General features: G+C 40.7%; 1 protein-coding gene across 2 annotated transcripts in view; it reads left to right on the forward strand.

Annotated features, from left to right (window-relative positions):
• Nucleotides 1-25,164, forward strand: part of Camk4 (calcium/calmodulin dependent protein kinase IV) — a 233,554-nt gene that overhangs the window by 166,560 nt on the left and 41,830 nt on the right. For both annotated transcript variants that reach the window (XM_052741806.1, XM_052741808.1), the window contains 2 exons: nucleotides 22,632-22,722; nucleotides 24,678-24,752. In XM_052741806.1, the coding sequence (XP_052597766.1) occupies nucleotides 22,632-22,722; nucleotides 24,678-24,752 (166 nt within the window). The remainder of the gene's footprint in view (nucleotides 1-22,631; nucleotides 22,723-24,677; nucleotides 24,753-25,164) is intronic.

The following is a 25,164-nucleotide window of genomic DNA, read 5'->3' on the forward strand; positions in this document are numbered from 1 at the left end:
AAGGCCCGAGTTCTCTATTCTAGGCCTGAAAAGTTAAGTTGATGGCTGTTTTTAAATTATCATTTTACCCAACCACAGAATTCTGGTTTAGAGTCCTCACTACCACATTCAAACCAAACATCTTTGAAACAAACTATCAAAAGAGCTCTGAAACTAAGGGTTAACTTAAAGGGGAAAAAAATTAAAACCCTTTCCCTAAATATTTCATGCATGGAAAGCAAAGCAAGTTTGAACTTGTGAGAAATTATTGGCATTTTTGAAATAGCTTATTGTCGACCAAAAAGCTATAGATGGCTATGAAAAGCGGGACATTTGGGAACTCAGGGTAATCTGAAGTCATGCCTTGAAAATCGAGATGGACCACAGAGAGCTGGCTGGAGAATGAGGGGGAGTGCTGCACTTGGGGAGGGAGGCCGGGCATGCTGACATTTTGGACACAGGGGCTCAGCAGGCAATGGGTGGTAGGAGAGGCACCGGCAATGGCGGCAGCAGTGTGGGACCACACAGTGAAAAGCCTGTGTTTAGGCTGGCTGCTGCAAGCACAGGGGCAGAAATCAGATTGCAAAGTCTGTGGTAAATATGTTACAGGTACAATTGTATCTCTTGTGTAACCTATCTCCCGGTCCCCCGTCAACTTTCTCTGTATATTTCAGTGGTTCTCCTGCTGTAACTTTGGGGCTTTCGTTCCCCACCCCCCTTTAATAGCAATTCTGAGAATTTTAAATTAAATTTGAATGGTATTTTCCCTTTTGGCTTCGAGTGAAGTCAGTCAGCCTTTTGAGGCAGATCGTTAAGTCTTCCTGAGTATTAATTATTTCTCCTTGAAATGAACTCTTGTAGCTACTGGTTAAATGGTCTGGGTTGCTCTGGACATTCTGGAACAGCGGCCTTGTGCTAGCATAATGCCAGCATAAAGAACAAGGACGACAAGGACGTGTTCTGTCTGCCCCACACCTCTCATGACTGACACGGTTGCCAGTTCCTTTCCTGTAGCCCCCCATTGCCTGCTGAGCCTGTTTCCAAAATGTCACGATGCCCTGCCTCCCTCCCCGTGCATAGCATCCTTCCTTGCTGGCTAGCCACAGTTCTCTGTGGTCCATCTCAGTTTTAAAACATGACTTCAGAGCCTGGGAACACTTGTGGAGTAGAGAACTAAAAAAAAATTTAAACTCCAAGAAAATGGTTGAGGTGCTGTTGTATTATCACAGAGCTTTTTAGTTAGAATTGTGTGATGGTGGTGGCCAAGAATTGCAAACTAAAGCGTTAAAACCTTCAAGAGGGTGAAAAATAATGGAGTAGTTAAGCATCAAAATAATAGGCAGTTGGGGCTGGGAAGAAGGCTTGTTGCATGTGCGGAGGACCTGAGTTGGGATCCTCAGCCTCTGTCTCACAGCTGGGGCAGGGAGATTGGTAGGTCCCAGGGTCTTTCTGGCCAGTTGGTGAACTGAAGTTTCAGCGAGACACTCTGTGTCAGTCAGGATCCATTGTCAACTTGACACAGCTAGCAAAGGGAACCTCATGTGAGAAACGGTCCCCATTGGATAGGCCTATGGCCATGTCTGCGACCATTAATTGCGGATTGATGTAGGAAGGACCAGTGCGGGCACTGCCATCCTTAGGCAGGTGACCCTGGTCTCTATTAGAAGTGTGACCGAGCAAGCCAGAGAAAGCAAACCAATAAGCAGGATTCCTCCATGGTCTCTGCTTCCATCCCTGCTCCAAGTTCCTGCCCCAGCTTCCCTCAGGTGACAAACCGTAGCCTGGGAGTGTCTAATGAAATAAACTCTTTCCTCCCCTGGTTGATTTTAGTCAGTGTTTTTGTTACAGCAACAGGACACCCTGCCTCAAAAGTTAGGGGGAGAACAATAGAGGAAGACAACTGATATGGACCTCCGGCCTCCACATGCCCATGCATAGGTGTGCCTGAATACGCACATGTTCACACACATGTACACACAAATCCTACACACACACACACACACACACACACACACACACACACACACACACACACAATGAAGATTAAATAAAAGTTCCTGGGTTTAAAAAAAATGTTTCTACATCCCCTTCCTAAAGAAGAACAGATTTCACCTACTAGAGAACAAATGGATGGAGCAGAGATGAGTGCATACTGGAGAACTGAGAGGCAAAGTGAGTCTCTAGATGGAGGTATTGTGGAGACAGCAATATCAGGAAGTAGTCACCCTTCTTGCTGGGCAATCAAGAGATAGTTGCAGTGATTAAAACTTAGACGATCCAAGTACTTAGGCACCTAAGGTGAGGGCTGACTGTTGGCTGGTGCTGGTGTCTGTGAGCCCAGAGGAATTGCCCATGATGCTGAAACTCAGATCTCTGAAAATGACACACCAGCCAGCAAGTGCTGGATGTAACTGAGATGTCCTCAGAGGACTGGGAAAACTGCACATGCCATCAGCTAGTGCCACCAGAGTGCCCTGCCATTGCAAAGGGCAAGGGCTTGTTTTTAGAGTCACGTGGTTAGGGATAGTATTTAGGAAAACTGATGGGGAAGGCAAACAGGGAGCAATCCCCTCATCCTTCTCTGGCTCCCAGCCTCACGTCCACACACACGGCAAAGGCCAAAGGGACCAGCAGGAAATGGAAAAATGGTGCCTTAAAGTGCAGATTCCAGCATCATAAAGTGAACTATAGAAAGGTGAGTTTAAGGTTGACAGATCATATCTTGATTAATTTCACAGGAAATTGTTAAAAAGTCTCAGAACTCATGCTGTTATTCATAGAGTTTTCCTAATGTTCATAGTCTTCAAAGTACAAGGGATGATTCTAGAAGTTAATAAAAACAAAGGAATCAACACTAAGGTAAATTACTATATGTATTCAGTTCTGAGTCCCATGCTGAATAGCATTTGTACATTCATAAGGCTTGTACAATTCACCTTTACATTGTCTGATGTGTAGAAACCCTCTCTCACCCTGATGTTTTTGTTGTAGTTGAGACAGCACTTTTAGAAGATGGAAATGACCAGAACTTCTCTTCCCAACTTCCCTTTTAGCATGAGTAAGGGCATACGACCTGACTCTGCCCAGGGGATTGTCAGGAGGAGCCTGCTTGTTAAATTTTGGGGAAATTTCCCATTCATACAAGGAGGCTCAGATGATGAGAAGCTCTTTATCTTTTTCATTGCCTCAGTTGAGTCTGTAGATGATGCTGGAAATTAATTTTTGCTGTCTTTGCAATTATAAAGAGAAATATAATTTGTATAGATAAGGCAGAGGGGGGCAGGAAACAAAAACGAATAGGATTTTTCTCCTTCTTGCTATCTCATAGAGGACAGTACCACTTTGATTTGTATGTCTTATTACTGGAACATGCTGAACTCCTTGAATAAACTTCTGAGTGTATCTTCGTGATGATTGTATGATATAATTTTCCATCCATCAATTATAGCACAAAGGGCATACTCCAGATAAAAAGATTCTGGCCCCACAAATTTCCGAAAATTGAGTTTCACTGAATATCAAATGCACACCCACACACTGCTAAATCAGGGTGAAGTGAGGCTTGAAGGAATAATGAGGTTGAAGGCTATTAAAAATCAGCCTGCTCCTGACACTTGTCCTTTGTGTCTGTGAATACCATGCCTACTTGTGTCTGTTTAGTGTCAATGAAACAATTCTGAGAGGTTAGTTATGCAGCCTGAGGATAGAACAGGGAATGCAGGATGTTGTTCTTGTTTTATATAAACCAGTCTATTCTGTGGGCCATAATTTCCTCTTCTTTATTTTTTTCTTTTTTTTGTTCAGTTTTGATGATGATTTTAACTAATGCAAAGTATATAATGTTAAAACACTATAGTCACAATCTACTATAAATAAGAATCACTAAGAATTGAGAAGTCACAACTAGCAGAAAAGAAATAATAAACAATTCTGTTAATGCTCTAATATTTTGGTTTATAAAAGTATAATAAAATATATTAGTGGCTCAGGCAGAGCCTAGGCTATTTATCAGAAACACACTTGAGAACAAGGAGATAATCTGCATCCTTTTGAACCTCAGCATTGGGTTGCTGGGATCTAAAAGCGATTCCTGGTGTAGGGGACGTCCTTCCCCTGAACATTTCTACACATCATTGTTGGAAGTGATAAAAAAAAATAAATAACGTCAAAAGCTTATCAAATTCTGCCTCCAGGAGTCTTCTCTCCTTGGAATCCTAGGGGGATCAAGATATATTGTGGAACATATATTTAGTAATTTTCCAAATAATGTACATAAATTATTACATTGATGATTACATTCTACATGCCTTCTGTTGTTTGGGGGTTGTGTAAATTTTGGATGGCCTAGTTCGTTTCTTACTACTGTGATAAAACTCTGGCTAAAACCAGCTTGAGGGGGAAAGGGTTTACTTCAGCTTACAGATTACAGTCTGCCCTTGAGGAAAGATAGGGCAGGATTCTAGACAGGAGTTGATGGATATTTTGTGGTGGAGCACTGCGTGCTGGCTCATTCCCAAGCTCAGATTCTTACTACCTCTCATTACCTCTCCTTAGAAAAGAACAAGCTCTTAAGAGATAACAGTGCACCATACCAAAATAAAATAGACTAAGATAAAAGCTGTCCCATCAAAATTGGAGAAGGCAAACCAAAAGAAGGAAAAACCCACAATAAGGCTCAAGAATAATCCAAGACCCACTCATTTGCACACTCCGGAATGTTGCTTGTTTGTTTGTTTTTTACTCTTTTGGGGGACCCGCCACCCAGCTCCCAAATAAATCACATATGGAGGCTTATTCTTAATTATAAATACCCAGCCTTAGCTTGGCTTGTTTCTAGTCAGCTTTTCTTAATTTTAAATTTCCCATCTACCCTTTGCCTCTGGGCTTTTCTTGTTCTTTTACTTCTGTAAATCTTACTCTCACTCCATAGCTTGCTATGTAGCTGGCTCCTGGAGTTTTCCTCCTCCTCTGCTTCTCTTTTCCCAGATTTCTCCATATAGTCTCTCCGCCTGCCAGCCCCGCCTATCCTTTCTCCTGCCTTGCTATTGGCCATTCAGTTCTTTATTAGACCCTCGGGTGTTTTTGACAGGCAAAGTAACACAGCTTCACAGAGCTAAACAAATGCAAATGTTAAACAAAATAACACACCTTAAACTGATATTCTGCAACATCAGAATCCCATAAAAACACTAAACTGTAAGCTATAATGTATGTGTGTGTGTGTGTGTGTGTGTGTGTGTGTGCGCGCGCGCGCGCAGAGGACCTGGTGCAGACATGTGCAGGTCCTGTGCATGCTGCTTCAGTCTCTATGAGTTTATATGAGTTTCTTCATGTTGACTTAGAGGGTCTTGTTTTCTGGGTGTCCATCATCACCTCCAGCTCTTACACTCTTTCCACCTCCCCTTCTGCAGGATTCCCTGAGTTACAAAGGGAGGGATTTGATAGAGACATCCCATTTAGGACCTTTTGTTCTAAGGTCTCTCACTCTGCATAATGTCTGACCGTGGGTCTCTGTATTAGAACATACCCATCTGCTGCAGGAGGAAGCTTCTCTGATGATGTCTGAACAAGGCACTGATCTGAGCATAGCAGAATATCATTACGAGTTATTTTATCACTACTTAAAAACATATTTGGTTTTCCCCTAGTCCATGGGCTATCTAGTCTCTGGTTCTTGGTCACCCTATCAGTGTCAGGTATGCGTTCCATCTCGTGGAGTGGACCTTACGTCACATCAGTTATTGGTGACCCCCACAAACTTTGTGCCACCATTGTTGCAGCATTTGTTGCAGGCGGGACACCATTGTAGATCAAAGGATTGGTGGCTGCTTTCTGTTTACATTTCTGTTCAGTGGCCTGCAGAGTTCCTGTACCAAAAATGCTGGTGGGGGTGAAGTCTCTGTGTAGGCACCAGCTCGACTTCTCCATGTTCAATGAGGTTCTGTCTTCAGCGGTAGGACCTTGCCCTTAGTTTTTTTTTGGGGGGGGGGGGCGGGGAGGGGTTGTTTGTTTGTTTGTTTTGTTTTGTTTTTCGAGACAGGGTTTCTCTGTGTAGCTTTGCACCTTTCCTGGATCTCACTCTGTAGACCAGCCTGGCCTCAAACTCACAAAGATCCACCTGCCTCTGCCTCCCGAGTACTGGGATTAAAGACGTGCGCCACCACTGCCCGGCTTTCAGTTTCTAAAGAACAGCCTGGGTTGTTTGGGGAGTCTCATGGGACCCCTTTGGCCAACAGCTAAATTAAATGTAACCCAATCCTAGTAGTAGAAGTTTCATTTGGTGACAAGAGATGGCAAATTGGGAATCTGACTCCCCCATTATTTGATGATTTCATTTAGATTGCATGCATATAATTTAGGAAGCTTCTACTCTATTAGGTTTCTATACTACCCTCAGATGGCCCTAAATTTTAGCTGTCTCTACCCATTATTCCCTCCTTCATTCCCTTCTCCCTGCCCCCTACTCACTTGATCCTCTCTTTCCAGCCCCCTCATCCATCCATAACTATCCATTCTATTTCCCTTTCCTAATGAAATCTATCCGTCCTCCCTAGTCCCTTACTCTATACCCCCCCTGTGTGCAGTTCTGTGGATTGTAGCTTAGTTGTCATTGACTTAACAGCTAATATCCATGTATTAGTCTTTATATTACCATATTTGTCTTTCTGGGTCTGAGATCCCTCACTCAGCATGATTTTTTTCATTTACCCTGTATAACTGGATTTCACGATGTTATTTTTTATTAACAGCTGAGTAATTGTGTAAATGTACTACATTTTCTTTATTCTTTTTTCTATTGAGGGACATCTAGGTTGCTTTCAACTTCTGCCTATTATGAAAAGCAGAAGTGAAAATGGTTGAGCAGGTGTCTTTGTGGCAAGACGAAGTGTCCTCTGGATATATGTCTGAAGGTGGTAGAACTGAATCTTAAGTTAGATCAACTTTCATCTTCCTGAGGAATTCAGACACTGATTTCCATAGTGGCTGTGCAAGTTTATATTCATACCAGCATTGGAGGAGTGCTCCCCTAACTCCACATCCTCACCATGTGTGGGCTGTGACTTGTCTTTATTGACCATAGCCATCCTGACAGGTGTAAGATAAAATCTCAAAGTAGTTTGAATTTGCATTTCCCTGATGTCTAAAGAGGGTGAACATTCCTTTAAGTGTTTCTTAGCCATTTGAATTTCTTCTATTAACACTTCTGTTTAGATCTGTACCCTATTTTTATTTTATTTGTTTTCTTGATAACTAGTTTCCAGAGCTGTTAAAGGCTAAGCTCACAACCAAAAATATATATTTTAGGTAATAGTCTTCTATCAGATGTGTAGTAGGTAAAAAAAAAAAAAAAATCAGGTATCAATAGGTGTGTGCACTTATTTATTTGAGTCTTCAGTTTGATTCCATTGACCGATGTGTTTGTTTTTATGCCAATACCATGCTGTTTTTTTCAGTATAGTTTTAAATTACAACTTGAAACCAGGAATGGTGATACCTCCAGCAGTTCTTTTATTAGTCAAGATTGCTTTTGCTCCCAGGTCTTTTGTATTTCTATATGAAACTGAAAATTATCTTTTCAAGATCTGTGAAGAATTGTGTCGGAATTTTGATGGGGACTGCATTGAATCTATAGCTTACTTTTGGTATGATGGCCATTTTTTTTTTCTATGTTCATCCTACTGATTCATGAGCATGGGAGATCTTTCCATCTTCTGGTATCTTCTTTAATTTCTTTCTTCAATGACTTGAAATTTTTATCATACAAGTCTTTCACTTGCTTGGTTAGAGTTACCCCCAAGATATTTTATATAATTTGAGGCTGTTGTGAAAGGTATTATTTCCCTGATTTCTTTCTCAATTTATCTGCCATTTGTATATAAGAAGGCTACCAAATTTTGTGAGTTAATTATGTATCTAGCTACTTTGCTGAAAGTGTTCATCAGCTGTACGAGTTTCTTGGTGGAATTTTTATGGTAACTTATGTATATTATCATATCGTCTGCAAATAAAGATACTTTGACTTCTTCCTTTACAATTTATATCCCCTTGATTTTTTTCAGTTGTCTTATTTCTCTAGCTAAGACTTTAAATACTATGTTTAGTAAGTATTCAGAGAGTGGACAAACTTGTCTTGTTCTTGATTTGAATGGAAATGCTTTGAGTTTCTCTTCATTTAAGTTGATGTTGGCTATGGACTTGCTGTAAATATAAACTGCCTTTCTTATGTTGAGGTATGTCCCTTGCATCCCTAATCTTTCCAGGACTTTTATCATGAAGGGCTGTTGGATTTTTGCCAAAGGCCTTTTCTGTATCTAATAAGATGATCATGGTTTTTGTTTTCTTTTGTTTTGCTTGTTTGTTTTTGTTGTTGTTATTTTTTTTGTCTTTGAGTTTGTTTATATGATGAATTACATTTGTCTATTTATATATGTTGAATCATCCCTGCATCTCTGGAATGAAGCCTCCTTGATCATCATGGATGATCTTTTTGATGTGTTCTTGGATTCAGTTTGCAAGTATTTTACTAAGAATTTTTGCATCTGTATGTGGTAGTTTGAATGTATTTGGCCCCCATAAACTCATAAGGAGTGGCACTATTAGGAGGTGTGGCCTTGTTGGGGGAAGTGTGGTCTTATTGGAGGAGGCTGGATGACACACGCCTTTAATCTAGACCTTGAGGCTAGAGGGCACACCTTTAATCTGGGCCACACCTTCTGTTGGAAGCTGTCACTGGGGGAGTGGTCTTTGAGGTCTTTTTCTCAAGCTTCACTCAGTGTGGCAGTTAGTTGACTTCCTTTTGCCTGCAAGGTGTAGGACTCTCAGCTATTTCTCCAGCACCATGCCTCCCTGCATGCCGTCATGCTCCCTGCCATGATGGACTGAACCTCTGAACTGTAAGCCACCACAGTTAAATGTTTCCTTTATAAGAGGTCATGGTGTCTCTTCACAGCAATAATAACCCTAACTAAGACAGCTCATAAAGAAAATTTATCTGTAATTCTTTTTGTTGTTGTTGTTGGGTCTTTATGTGACTTGAGTATTAGGCTTGTAAAATGTATTTTGCAATATTCCTTCTGTTTCTGTTTTGTGGAATAATTTGAAATGTATTAACTCTTCATTGAAAGTCTGGTAGACTTCTGTGCTAAAACTGTCTGGTCCTGGGCTTTTTTGGGTTGGGAGAATCTTAATGATTACTTCTATTTCACTAGCGATTATATGTCTGTTTAAATTGCTTATCTGATCTTGCTTTAACTTTGGTAATTGGTAGCCTTGACTCCCTCTGAATTATAGCCTTTGTGTGCTGAACATGAAGAAGTACTTCCCAGAATATTTTCTTTCAATAATATTAATCTCTTATTAATCACAGCTTATTTTTCAGCCTCAGCTAACTGATATCCATTGTCCCAGTAAAGCAAAGATTTCACTTCCACTTTTTTTTTTTGGTAAAATATATTGTGTTGTTCTTTAAGAGGGTTCAGGGTTTGGTTTTAAATCAGGCTGTACAACTTTCAGCAGTCTTAGATCTCTCTCATCATGTCAGCTATCTTTGGGTAGCAATGTTTCATTAAATCCCAAAGGAAAAAAAATAGTTTTGGTTTTAATTCAAATTTCCAGTTCTGAGACTGATTGACATTGGCCTTCTTTTTAAACACAAAATGAGGGTTGTTTATGTTGCTTTATGCATTCTTCTTCTCAGGGAGAACCAGAAATGTAATTTTTCTAACTCAGCCAGGCGTTGATATTGTTGGATACCTGCATGCACATACTTTCACATGGGAGCACTGTGCTCATGCACAAAGTCCACACATACACTGAAATGTAGAGCATGTTGAATGGAAAAGCTTTTATTGGTATTGATCCAAACACTTAGTGTCAATGCTCCATCTAAACTTAGAGGGGAAGATATTTTGAACTTGAGTCTATGTTCAAGCAATCTACTGTGAGGTTCTGAAATAAGAGAATTTTGGATAGTTATCATTTTTTTACTTTAAAATTCTAAAAATAATGGTAAAAAGGTATTGCTTCTTATGTTCTGGGGTGTAGGAAATCTGTATTTAGTCAAAAATCAGAACAGCTCCAGCAACAGCGCACAGGCAGCTCACACAGCTGGCCACCATCTGAGGTATCACCAGTGTGCGTAGAGTCCCAGTCCGTTTCTACTGGTGCAGCTGATGCTAACAAGACGGAAAGGTTAGAGCTCTGCAACGTAAATGCCAGGGGAGCAAGATGACTCCAGGCCCACAGTCAGGGCCTTGGGAGCAGGGCTCTGTCAAGTATGTCACATGTAGGTGAAGAGGGCGCCAGAGTCCCTGGTGATGTCCATTTCCTCGCTTTGCCATTGCAGCCTGGGCATAACTGCTGGCCACAAACAAGAGGGAAAAAGCCCTTTCTAGATCAGCACTTTGAGACTCTGAAAATGCTCCTCCATGGTGTCATGAGCAATACAATCCCCTTGCTACTCGCTGGGTTACTTGCATCCACTCTGCTACGCTGTGGCAACCTGTGGACTGTGGACATGCTCACTATTCTACTCTGTGGCAGCCTGTGGACTGTGGACATACGATCACTATTCTACTCTGTGACAGCCTGTGGACTGTGGACATGCTCACTGCTCTTCTACTCTGACAGCCTGTGGACTGTGGACTCATGCTCACTACCCTTCTAGTCTGTGACAGCCTGTGGACTGTGGACTCATGATCACTACCCTTCTACTCTGTGACAGCCTGTGGACTGTGGACTCATGCTCACTACCCTTCTAGTCTGTGACAGCCTGTGGACTGTGGACATGTTCACTACCCTTCTAGTCTGTGACAGCCTGTGGACTGTGGACATGCTCACTACCCTTCTACTCTGTGACAGCCTGTGAACTGTGGACATGCTCACTACCCTTCTAGTCTGTGACAGCCTGTGGACTGTGGACTCATGCTCACTACCCTTCTAGTCTGTGACAGCCTGTGGACTGTGGACACACACTCACTAGGCATTGCTGGTTCTGACACTGACTTTTTTTCTTGTATCTTTTTAAATCTCAAAGAATCTAGTAATAACAAGGTGATCAGTAGTTGCACATCAGAACATACAGAGAGCAATTCAGAAGACAACCACCACAGGCATTCAAGACCCAAATGCTGAGAACTGCCTATTGCTCCTTTGACTATTTCTGAAAATTCCAATCACAAATAAGTCCTAAAATTTTAAGATAACATCATTAGACAGAAAATGGAAAGTCACACAATTCTGCCTGCAGGAAGCATGCTGATTCTCTGCCTGGACACAACTTTAGTGGTTCCTTAGGTCAGAAAAGTTTCTGGGATGCCCACTTAGTTTCATTGTTGGAAAGAGAATTCTACTCTCAGCTAAGTTACACAAGGAGACAGATGCCTCTTTAAGATGTTATTTCCTCATGGTTTTCCCAAACTTTTGGCTCCTGGCTTCTTCGTTTAATGTCCTAACATTAGATCAGGGATCAAATACTGAAAAGAAACTGACATGAACATCCATCATCAATAAAGATGAAAAACCATTTGGACTGTATAATCCTTGCCACTGTTTTTTCTTTTTCTGTTTTTCTTTTCTCTTACTTTCTTTCCTTCCTCCCATCCTTCCTTTCTTTTTTCTTATTTCTGTGGTTTTTGTTTTGTTTTCCAAAAGTGCTCAAGTAGGTGTAAAGCGGCCTGATACATGCATATCCACAGCAGCAAGGCCTTCTTTCTATTCACCTGATAGCTGTGTCAGGAGGAGGGAGGGGGCGGGAGGAAGAAGAGATGGTAAAATCTACCTTCCCCAAATCCCACCACAGTGAGGTCTATGTGCTAATCATAATGGAAGTGTATGTTCCCACAAACAATGGCTCTACTTTGGTTAATAGTCATCTGATTTTTTTCCTTAGAGACTTATTTAGGAAAATAAAATTAAAGACAGGAAACTTTTAAACATTCCGTTACAAATAGCTGTTTTATTTGGAGAAATACCAACCTCAGATGCTGTTACATTTTGAAGATCCCAATGGGTGTTGCTGGGTTCAGTAGAAATAATCGAAGGCTAATTGGATTATGGCATTTCAGCTTAACACTTGGTACCTGGAGATGTGAATCTGGAATCCTACCTGTGCCATCAAAGTAGGGACGGATCAGTACTCTTTAACTCTTAATGATTGCGGGGGAGGGGAGCAGTAAAGAAGAAATTCCTACAATATGAATAAAATGTTAAAGACGAGACAAAAGAAAGGATAAAGGACTAACTTAGGGAAAAATAATTCTGGAGTTTTAATTTCGGCCAGGTTTGACTTATTTAAAAATCGTCTGTCTTTTTAAAGCTTCCTTGGACTCCTAATTTAAACGCATCATTTAAACAGTCCCAGTATTCTTGGAAGAGCTCTCAAACTTGCCTCTGAAACTTCCCAAGCCTCCATTGTGTGCATTTCTCTAATCATTCTTATCTTCCAAGCTCCCTTAGAACAACAGTCCATTAAGCTCTGAGCACTAGGGAGCTTTTCTATCCTAAAGCTCCAAAACCCTTCCACAGTCTTAACCCACAAATGACATGGCCAGGGCCATGATATAAATACCCCAATCTCTGGTACAAATTTCTGTCTTAGTTTGCTTTTTATCGCTGGAATAAAACCCCAGCCAACACTAACCTGGGAAGGAGAGTTTATTTCTGCATATAGGTTACAGTCTGTCCTCAAGGGAAGCCAGGGCAGGACCCTGGAGGTAGGAATTGACGGAGACTCTGGAGAACCACTGCTAGCTTGCTTAGTGACAGGTTCACATTTACAGTTTCTTATACAGCCCAGGCCCACATGCCTATGGATGGTGCCACCCACAGTGGGCTGAGCCCTACTACACAAATGAACAATCAGGAAAATGCCCCCCCAGACAGGCCAACAAGCCAGGATGATGAAGGCAATTTCTCAATCACATGTTCAGTTCAGCGGTTCCTGCCTTCTTGACCTCCGCCAGATTCAGTTCTTGATCCTAGGTTTTAGGGAAGGAACAGGCAGGTATACTAATAGCCCATGGTGTCATTTTTTGAGTCCAAACATCTGGGATATGCATCATTAATAAGAGTGGAGGATGCTTGGAGGGTGTATTCATGAAATTGTAGCCAGGATCTTCTACTGTCTACCATCATATATTGTTGCTTGCTTTTTTCCAGTTCTCCAGGGTCATAAACTTCAATGCAGCTTATGTTGATGGAGTCCTCAGGCTATTTTTACCTGTCACGGGTAGCTTCAGAGCTGGAGGATAAGCGGTCTGACTCCCACTCAGTGATTTCCTGTGCTTTCAAAATTCAAGTGTGTGCCAGCTCCCCACTTCTCCAACATTTTGCAGATTTTTCTTGTCTTCCTCTTAGAAGTTGAGTCTAACTAACAGAGACAAAGTGTGTAATGATTGTCAGAATTCAGGAGTTTCTTCATGCATTTGTTCAGCTTCTTTTATGGACCAGAAACAATGAGGCAATGGGCTAATAGGTACTAATATGGATTATTTATGGCAAGTGCAGTCAATACAGTAGAAATAGAATCATTTGGTATTGAAGAATACATAAAATAACTCAGTAACTCTACATATAATAAAATCTTAATTCCCATAGACATTTCATGGGATGAGCGATGTATTGAGATACATTCCAAATGTGTTATCCCTTTAGAAAAATTTACTGTAACATCTTCATTAAATTCTAAAGGATTGCAGTCATGAGGTTATCTTTTAATCTCAGAAATTACTCAGATATTTTAAAGTCGTGCATAAAATATATGAAACTCCGTGAAAAATGATTTTCTAAATGGTACTCTATTTTTTCTTTTAAAAGATCTAGTTAGCCTTTTTATTTATATTATTGATCTCAATGAATGTCACAGGTGTTAGAGGACCCACTTTGAGATTTCATCTAAGCAGTGTTATTAAGTAACACTGCAACCTGTGTGTGCCCATCGGAAAATTAAAATTATATGGTGTAAATATTCATGAGAAGAGCTGTGTTAAAGTAATTTTTATTTGCTAAAAATTGAGGAAAAAGACATTAAGAATGGATAATAACAATGTAGTTATCCTTTACAAATGAATTTTCTAGCAGCTTTGCTGTGAAAATAATTTTAAATTACTTCACCTCATAAAGAATACAAGATTTGTCTAGCTTTTTGAGTTCTTTATGTATTTTGAAGATCAGCCATCTGTCAGATGAGGGGTTGGTGAAGATCTTTTCCCATTCTGTAGGCTATTGTTTGGTCTTATTGACCGTGTCCTTTGCTCTACAAAAGCTTCTCAGTTTCAGGAGGTCCCGTTCATTAATTGTCACTCTCAGTGTCTGTGCTGCTGGTGTTATATTTAGGAAGTGGTCTCCTGTGCCAATTCATTCCATTCCTACTTTCTCTTCTATCAAGTTCAGTATAATTGGATTTATGTTGAGGTCTTTGATCCACTTAGACTTGAATTTTGTACATGGCGACAGATATGGATCTATTTGCAATCTTCTGCATGTTGACATCGAGTTATGCCAGCACCATTTGTTGAAGATGCTTTCTTTTTTCCATTGTACAGTTTTGGCTTCTTTGTCGAAAATCATATGTTCATAGGTGTGTGTATTAATGTCAGGGTCTTCAGTTGGATTCCATTGGTCCACATGTCGGTTTTTATGCCAGTACCAAGCTGTTTTTATTACTATAGCTTTATAGTAGAGCTTGAGGTCAGGGATCATGATGCCTCCAGAGGTTGCTTTATTATACAGGATTCTTTTATTTTTTTCTTTCATTTTTCTTTATTAAGAAATTTTCGCCGGGCGGTGGTGGCGCACGCCTTTAATCCCAGCACTCGGGAGGCAGAGCCAGGCAAATCTCTGTGAGTTCAAGGCCAGCCTGGTCTACTGAGCGAGATCCAGGAAAGGCACAAAGCTACACAGAGAAACCCTGTCTCAAAAAACAAACAAACAAAAAAAAAAAAAAAGAAATTTTCTACTTACTCTACATACTATCCACAGATCCCCCCTCCTCCCATCTTACATGAACAATGGCCCCCAGCAAATTCCAGGAAGTTATCTGTCCTTGGACAAGTGTGGCTTATAGGTTTGAGGCATTTTTATTTTATAGATCTCTTAAACACAGTACTTTAAACTTAAAATACAACTTTAGTCATCGAAGTTCCCTGATTAAGACCAGGAACTCCAGGACCAGATAGATCCCTGTAGACCCCAGCAGCACCGGGAATGGTGTAATGGAATGTTACAATGTTGCTATTTTTTGTACACAAAATAGAGGAGTTAACTTAGAAGAATTAATATGCTTGGTAAATCTCTTAGAACGCACAGGTCACATAGTGCAAGATTAAAGTTATTAAAAAAACATTTAATCATGTGCTCCGCTTACTTTATTTGTGTTAACCTGTTTTAGAAGCAATCGGGGGTGAGATTTCATCTCCAAATAATCTCTCAATATCTAAACTGACTCTAGAGTAATCCTTCAAAGAAGGTTTTAAAAGCCCTAGCCTTAAGGCACCTTGACTGTCTGAAATTACTGTAAGCTAAATCTTTCTTTAATGGGAATTAATGCCCTGGTTGATGGAGACATTTAGTGTTTTTAAATTACATATGTGGCAAAGATCCTTAGAATTATAACGAACTTCAAATTCACGTGTTGCAGCCGTCAGAGTTTTGACGAAATTGCCTTATGTCCTTTAAATGTAAGGCCACAGAGCCTGACAGATCTTTTGGTACTATTCTCTACAAGAGCCAGCCTCCCCCGCCCCCATCAATGCCTGAGGCAGGTTGGATATCTGGCCCTGAGGTCATAAAGGCAGGAGAGCTGCCCCTGCCTGCCACCAGCTGCAACACTTGAGAAAGCAGGCCAAGCACCTCCCGTGGGCAGCACAGTAGAGCCAACCCCATTGGTGGAGGTGTGGGTGAACCAGCCCCAAAGTTGTGAGCATGGGAGAGCTGTCCCTACTACCCAGCTGTTATGTGGCAGCGTGGGTATGGGAGAGAAGCCCCATCCCCTACCCATCAATGCCCGAGGCAGGTGAGAGAGCTGGCCCTGAGGTCTTAAGAGTGGGAGGGTTGGTCCTGCCCCTCACCCTCATCAGCTGCGTCACTCAGGAGAGTGGCCCCTACACTATGCCTGGGCAACACAGCAGAGGTGGCCCTGAAGGTGTAGGTGGCCCTGAAAGTGTAGATGTGACCCTGTGGATGTGAAAGCAGGAGAACTGGCCACACTCCTTGCTCATCTCTGCAAGGGGTAAACTCACCAGGGCTATGCAAGAGAGCTCACCCTGGTGGTGAGGACAAGGGAGAGCTGGTGGGCTGACAAATCCTACAACCCAGGCCCAGAACCAGGGTTAAGAGCTGGCCCACCCCAACATCTGTGATCTTCTGGAGGGACCAGTCCTGAAGACCCAAAGCTGTAGGATTTCTACAACAGAGAGCAAGAGCAGGGTAACCAAGAGGAGGGCCCAGCATTGACAGAGGCCTCAAACCAGACCAGTGACTCTCTGCAATGAATACTTACAAGTAAAGATATATGGATAAAAGGGTTTACTGTGAGACTCACTGTGTCACACTACAGCTTCATAACGAGATAGATTTTTTTCCTTCTCTTTTATTTTTCTGTTTTCTCTTCTTTTATTTTATTTTGGTGGGGAGGTTGCAAGGGCAGAAGGTGGATACAAACGGACAGGAAAATGAATAGGATGGAGATGAATGATGTGAAAGTCACAAAAAATAAATAAAAAGAAAGAAGAGAAAAAGAAGAAAAAAAGAAAGAAGTAAGAGGCTTTGGGGCCATCACAGAATATGAACCATTTCTGAGCAGTAGTAAAATACGAAGTTTATCTTGTAAACCTCAGGAAGCATCACACTGAAGCAATTTAATTTTCAACTGGCATATAAAAACATATGAATTATTCATATTAATAGTATACCAGATACTGTTTTGATATATGCACAAATCATGTGATGTTTAAATTAGGTAAGATTTATTTTCTCAAGCATTTATTTATGGCTCAGTCTCCTTTTCATTACTGGGTGACCTATTAATATCTATTAGTATATGGAAATTAAGAACCTTCACTCTTAATTCCTCACATCAGTGCTCTAAAAAGGTTGTTTTAGTGATATGTTTAAGTAATTATTGCATGTTTAATCTACTTAGAGTGCTTTGAAGTGTTTATTTTGTTTCAATCAATAATATCATTATGTAAGTAGTAGAACATAAAAATGGTAAATATTTTCTACTTGGAATGAAATCCAGCCTATAGTTCTTTTTAAAGTACTGATCCAGCTGTTTAGTATGTTTAAGATTGGTCAAGGAGATTTCCTGCAAGCCAGGTATGACTAACATCCTTTCTTAAGAAGAATTTCTCCTTCCACATCACTACAACTTTGGATTCGCTTTGTTCTCAAATACAACCAGCGGCTCACAAATGGAAGGAATTTTCTGGCTAAGGATAAAGTTAAAGTGACTTCTTACTTTGCTGTTAAAAACCTTAGAAATTTATGAATGAATTTGGTGGAATTGTTCATCAATATTCAATGAAGTGCTAGGTCAATGAACATTGAACTAAATGTGGGACTACTCCAATATCACTTTTAAATAGCATCAACTGCATTTGTGGGTGTATCAGTAAAAAGGTTTAAAAATATCTCAAATATGTAAGATAATTCCAATTGTAGGGAACTACTATTTACTACTATTGGCAGCATCTGAGAAAGGTGAAGTAAAGGAATTTATCATTTTCTGTGAAAAAAAACCCAAACTTCAGACATGAAATATGGTCCTTGGATATTAGACCCCAGTCAGACCAAGACAGCAACTCCTGCATCGGGAGAACAAACGTCAGGACTGGAACTGACTGAAATATTTCAAGGCTGCATGAGCGGAGAAGCCAGGCGGATTCCAGCAGCCTTTCTACTATGAGAAGACAAAAGTCCATGTCCGGATGCCCACGGAGACTCACATTTACAGAGCACAGAGAAGAAAGCTAGGTCTCTGGAAAGCTCCAGGTGCTTCCCACTCTCAGTTTTTCAGCTGAGCCCTGATCCGCCCACAACCGTGAGGAAACTGTCCAAGGCCAGAGGGGGAAAAGAATCACAGGACAGAAGCATGCATGCAGGTAATACTGGAAATGGAAGAATGTGTGCTCTCAGTGCACAGATATAACAAAGCTTAAAAACAGACTTCAGATCTCAGAAGGTTCAAACTGTATCCAGAACAGAGTTTGAAAATATCAAAAATATTTACATCTGTGCTTGTACCCAACCAGATAAGCTCCAAAATATCTACCGTTTAGTCAAAAATCACAGGGCAAATGAGGAAGCAGGAAGTCAAACCGGTCAGCAGACTCATGACACAGATATGGAAACAGTAGACGGGGACATTAAAATAGTTATTACAACTATAGTCAACACAACTGAGAAGGCAGAGGAAAAGCTGGGAATGTTGAATAGGTTTGTAGAAGACACACGGAGAATTCTGAAATAAAACATCTGAAGATTAGAGATTTCATATAATTCTTAATTCCAAGGTGGAAAAATATGCTTGGCAGCATTATCAACAGGTTAGATATGTCACAAAAAAAAAAATGTAGTGCATATGCAGACATACCATTAAAAACTAGTCCAGGGCCTGAGAGATGGTTCAGGGGATAGGAACACTGGCTGTTCTTCCAGAAGATCCGGGTTCAATTCCCAGCACCCACATGGCAACTCACAATTGTCTGTAACTCCACTTCCAAGAGATTTGATCTGACACCTTCACACCAATGCATATAAAATAAAGTAAAAAACAAAACAAACAAAAAAAACTATTTTAGTCATCGCATTACTAAGCCAACATAATCTGTAACTATATTCTAAATATTTGTCCTCATACCCACAGATAAGTGTATCCCCATCCCTCATCCAAGAAACTTCTCTTTGCAACAGATGGAGACTATTACAGAAACCACAACCAATCAAAGTGCAGAGCTGTGGAGTCTGGTCCCACTGGACCTATCTATGGTACAAGTCCTGCACCTAAGGCTCAGGGAACATTTCAAAAGAAAGAGTGGAAAACTTGTAAGAGCCAGAGAGAGGATCAGGGAGTTTGTTGTGAGATTGTGTCTCCTAGTGATGTCGGAAGCCCAGTAAGCCTCACTAACTCGACTTTAAACACGAGCTGAACACACATGCTAAAGAGGATATGGGAAAGACCACGAGGTCTCAACCCTCCACAAAGAACTACAGGATACCGAGGAATGCCGGGAGCAGGAGAATTATTCTTCCCTAGGGAAGAGCGCACCAATTAGTTATCCAATACCAAATGACCAGACCTGAAAACATACTTACAAGTAACATTATACAGACAGAGCAGGTTATATTTAGCAATGTCTATGTCTATATACCATATACATACACATATATGTATATAATGACAGTTAATGAAAAAAACACTGCATATGAAATCCTGCTGGCTTTCAAGGATTCCAGAAAATCTCCTGTTTCCATGTCCTGTTTTATCACAAGAGCAGTGGGGTGACAGATACAGCTTCTTAGGGCACACATGAAGGTCCTCACACTTGCATAGCACAAGCTTTTACCCATATAGCCCCTCAGCCCAATTTCCAGAACCTTTATATTTTAGGGAAACTGCATAGGAACGTGACATGGGAATAATCACACTCTGTGGCTTGTGCATATTAACAGTTATCTCAGAAAAAGATGCAGACACAAATTAGGGGTTCACTTTAAAGAACTCAACATTTTTATTCTGGAGAAATCAGGCTTCAGTTTGTAGACGTGAGATTTCAGCTGGAAGTCTGGTTTTGTTTTTAGCTCAGGCCTTGCTTTGAGCTTCTCTGTGGTTTAGGGATATAGAAATATGACTTTGCTGGGGAGGCTAACTGGCAGTGAGGTGTGCCAGGAGAGACCATGAAGGTTGTTACTAAGCAATGACAATGTAAGTGAAAATAACAAATGGGTGAAATGAACGTCTGTGGGTCAAATTGCTCAAGGCTAGTAAGGGGAGCACAAAAGGATGACTCTGACCTAGAGAAGATGACAGCCATCCCAGACTTGGGGTGTGGGAGGGGCCAAGGAAGACGATAAAATAGGCCCTGGTCAGGTGACACTACAAGTTCTATTGCCCTGGTCATGGGAGATGCTTCTCCTCGGCAGACAGTTTTGAAGCCATATAGAGAGGTCAAAATAAAGACAATGCAAGTGGCCGGTGTCCACCGCAGATAGGGCACACAAATGGAATACACACTCTGATAGTCTTACTTAAACTTAGGTGTATTAATTCTAACTTTCCTGAAGAACAGAAAAGAACAACTCCATGCAGTTCAGTTTTCATCCCCTGTAGGAAGACTGTGGCCAGAACACCGTTTTCCCTTTTTAATGACTGGTTCTTCTGTGTCCTGTTAGGTTTTTAAAGAGACTCAAACTCCCTCCTACCGACTCCTGAGACATTATCAATTAACCACACACAGCCCATCGAACACAGCAGAGCTGTAATTAAACCAAATTGCCATGTAGTAGCTTTCATTACACAATGACACAGTTTTTGTTAGGACCATAGAGAGAGTTTAATTACACGTCTAGACACCCCCTGAAGGCAGAGTAGCAGTATTATCTTTGGATCTTTAAAGGAGAACTTGAGCTGTTGATGGCTGCATTCTTAAGAGATATGTGATAAGGTATATTTAGGGGATCTATCAGTTTCCTTTTAAATTCTACGTTCTACTTCAATGCATACTTAATAATCTAGGAATTGTTTGTGTATCTGTGAATAAAAAGGGTTTTGAAGGGAAGTGTACACATTTCCACTTCTTTTCCTATGTGATTTACCTTTCATTTGTAGTCAAATAGTTTAACTCTGATGTATCCCAATGTCAACCCCTTTTTCTTTTTCTTTGTCCTTTTTCTTGTGTATGTGCTGCGAATGCACGTGTGTATTCTTGCGTCATGTGTTTGGAGGTCAAAGGACAATCTCAGATCTCAGTCAGCCCCATCATTGCCTTTGCTTGAGAGGTCTCTTGTTCCGTTTGCCTGCTCCAGGCTAGCTGGCTGGGCTTCCCAGAATTCTCCCATCTCTACCTCCCATCTTGCCAGAGGAGTGATGGGATTATGGACATCCATGGTGCCAAGCTTTGTGTGACTTCTGAGGATCCTAACTCAGCTCCTCACACTTGTGTAGCACACTTTTGACCTACCCATTGTGCCATTCCCCAGCCTCATCCTTTTCAGCATAGAAAGCATGTCCTATTGTGTCAGACACCCTCGTCTTCAATACCCTTCCTCCGCCTTGGAGCAGAAGCTGCCTGTCCCCTGAGATTGGGGTGTTTTCCCCCATCCCTAGCCCTGCCATGTGCCTCTTGGGGTTCCAAGACTGTACAGACATTTCCTCTGTGCCCACTCTGAATATTGTGTTTCTCATACTAAAACTTGCTTGCTGTTTATTGCTTTGTAACTGCGGACCGTATTTTTGCGCCTTGACCCACACTATGCATAATTTTTTAATACAACATCTCATTACCCAAAGATTTCTATAGCCTCTAGCCTGGAATCTCCTCTTTTCTCAAACCTGGCATCACACAGTGAAAAATGAGAAAATGTATTGATCACACGTGCATCCCTTTTAAACATCCTCAACATCCCCTAGGGAAGCTGCCTCACAGCATGCTCTTGCTCTAATCCTGCAGACAAATGAGTTTTATATGCTGTTCATTTGTTGACGACATACATATATATATATGCCACTTCATTTTTCTTTATAGGCTTATATTTGTTTATAGGCTTATATTCTGTCGACATAAGATTTGTGTCTTTAAAACTGGGCCTGTTTACCATTGCTTTCTTGTATGATGGTTATTTAAAGTGATAATGATCCATTTAATGATTGCTGTCAAAAGAAATAAGTGTTTCGTTAAATTTTAACTAAGCCAATGTTTTTAGACTTTGAGTTGGATTTAGGGGGAAAATGGTGTAGATAAAACCATTGTCATAGAACATATTTTTAGACATACATTCACTAAAATGTTATGGCATGCATATGTGTTTGAGCATATTGGAATGAGAATGCTTCCCTGCCTACCCATGCTCACCACTCTGGTAAGCCAGGTGACTAATTCCACAGCCAGAGTGAGAATTAGAGTTCGAGTGTTCTTTATTGCCTCTTCTTTTGTTGACCACTTAGCTGGACACCCCAGATTTCCACAGCTAGCAGCATCCAGAACTCTCCTCTCTGCCAGCACCCCATTGCCAAGGAGAATAAATGACAGCCTCCTTGTGCTTTGTTGGAGAATAGTTTGAAGGGAATAAATTGGGGTAATGACATGAAGAAACTGGACCACCTGGGAAATATTTTGGAATTAAAATAGGCAGAACTTAGTTATGAATTTGATAGAGACAGATGAAACGTGAGAGGCTCAGTCTCTGAGTTCACCGAGGGCCTCCCTCATACTAGGAAGGCACTCTACCACTAATGCACACTCCCCCCCCAGCACGTGTAAGCTTTTCATCCATCTGTATACTTTAAGCATAGTTTCCTTTGTGATATGTATTTTAAAAATCCTAATGTATGCTGTTGAGCCATAAGATTATGGTAGATCTGAAAACATCAGATAGAGACATCAGAACCATAAATAAAATTACACAACTGTTACTTCATTGTATTCCCTGTGTAGTACCTGCATGAAAATGGGATCGTCCATCGTGATCTCAAACCAGAGAATCTTCTCTATGCAACTCCAGCCCCAGATGCACCTCTCAAAATCGGTAAGAAGGTTTTCGAATCTTTCATGACCCATTTTCCCAGAACAGAAGACATTTGTTCTGTGGAATTTTAAATTTTGTTCTATCCAGGATTGTCTCTGCCCAGTTTCCTCAGATCCTTGGCATCTGGGAGTAATAATGCATTGTTTGTTAGTTTATGCCCTTTTCTGGACTGTTCATCTGATGCCATGTTCTAGAATTCCCTGGGCCATTGATGGGCACTCAAATGAGTCCCAGTTTTGGTGTTTAGTGATGATGAGGACCTCAAAAGATAACCTTGTGTTTTGTAAATAAATTTATAGTGAAAAGGTGATCTGTGTTTTGTTTCTTAGCTTTGAATTGACAAATTATTTGGAACTTAATCTTATATGATGAAGAACTTTAATACAAAAATACTTGGTATAAATCAGTGAATGTTGACTCTAAATCTCTTGTTTATATTAGCAGAGAAAACTCAAAGATCATATTTCCAAATTGTTCTCTACAGAATGCTGTTGCCTAATCGATGAAAAATTCCCTTTTGTGTATGTGTGTTTGTGGAGAACATAGTTCTACACAGGGTCTGTGGTTGGTCAAATAAGTTAGAAAATTCCAAATGACATAATATTTTTACTTCTGCATTGCCTCATAGAACCTTCAAAATGCTAATATGTAGGCCAACATATGAGTCACACGACAAGACTTTCTCAAACCATTGACTCTAGAAATCCACCCCATATTCAGAAAAACTATAAAGGTGGACTTTGGGCAATTCTCATCTATCCATTGAAATCAGCCCATTAGGAGAAAATACATTTTATATCTCATATACTTGATAAAGCAAATTTTCATTTCCAAAGACAGTTGTGAGTCGTTAAGAGATGAAGTCTCCTGGGCAGAATCTGTATAAAAGCCGCTGCAGGTTGTTAGACTTCCTGGGCTTTCCTTCAGAGCTAAGCTGATGTGTTCACTGCATTTACAAGTGTTAACACCTCTGAAAGTTAAGTTGTTCTACTGGGGAGGAGCTCAGGCAGCAGAGTATGCACCATGAGAGCAAGAAGCCAAAGAAGCAGCACCAAAACCCTGCTGGGCAGCCCGCTCACTCCGTTAATCACTCCTGAAAGACGGTGGACAGCAGGGAGTTTCCATTCCCTTTGACATCACTTTCAAAGATTTGATCCTTAAAGAGATCTCTTTAGACGGATGGATAGATACTAATTTGGGCAGGAAAGCCTTTCTTTCTGAAGGGCTGCCTGTTGTGCTCAGTGATGCGGTCAGGCACCTCGTGGAAATGTGGGTGTATCTTTGAAGTCTAAAATGGTATCTGTTCTGCTCCTGCCTCCCTTGAAGATTGGTCTGGAGCAGCTTTCTGACATGCTTGAAAGAGAAGTCACTCAGCCATAGGTCAATTGTAGCAACTTGGATAATATTTTACTTAGGTAATATACAGAGGAATAAATAGGAAGAATTTGGGCTGCCCCAAAAAGCCTTTACTCATTCTATGAGCATAAATTATTATCTGACAGACATTGGGAACTGATGTTATTTATTTTCAATCTGAATAAGCTTTTGACATTTCTGTTTATTTCCATGTCATCTATGAAAAATCTGTATTTTATTCCACTGGTGAATTAAAGATTCTGAATTATATCACTAAGCCTATACGCTCTCTGGGAGTTAGTGGGAATTCTTATTAGAAACATCGCAGTTACAATTCTTAAGAAAATGTTAATGTTTTTGAGATTTAAAGAAAAATCAAGCATTATAAATTATTTGTATTTATGAGTCATGTTTTTCCAAGTTAAAGAAATGATTGAATTATTATTTTTTAGTTTCAGAAAAGTGACTTGCTTCCACCCACATCCACCCACCATCAGATCAGAAGTAAACAAATACATAGTTTTGTTTTTGAAAAACAGAAGTGCTTATAAAAGCTGCGAAATGTCTTGGCACACTCAATTCTTCTCTTGTTTTTCTAGCTGATTTTGGACTTTCTAAAATTGTGGAACACCAAGTGCTCATGAAGACAGTATGTGGAACCCCAGGGTACTGCGGTATGCTCTTTAATGCTGACATTTTACCTTTATTGAAATCTATTTTTACCTAATGACCTGATTTTACTTTAACTCCCAAGGTCTCTCTGTATTTATGTTTTAATGTGGTCATTAAATGGCTTGGCCTTGGTCAAGGCATGACTAAGGTGTATAGAAATGATACTGGGGTCACCTTTTGTCTTTCCTGTGGGACTCAGTAATGTGGGATGTAGGACACCTGTGTCAGAGTACCTGTTGGGTCACAGCCACTCTAGGAGACTTACTTGCAGGAAAGACAGCCAGTGGGGAGCAGGGCCAGGAAACAGCAGGGCCTTTGGTTGCAATTAAAGCCGCTGGCCCTTCCTGACTTTCTTTGCTTTTCCTTAGGAGGGTGGAAGGAGGGTGGCTGCATTAATTTAAATGGCAAACAAGA

Source organism: Peromyscus californicus, unplaced genomic scaffold (assembly GCF_007827085.1).
Source record: "Peromyscus californicus insignis strain IS unplaced genomic scaffold, ASM782708v3 Scaffold_17__1_contigs__length_78620276, whole genome shotgun sequence".
Taxonomy (NCBI): Eukaryota; Metazoa; Chordata; class Mammalia; order Rodentia; family Cricetidae; genus Peromyscus; species Peromyscus californicus.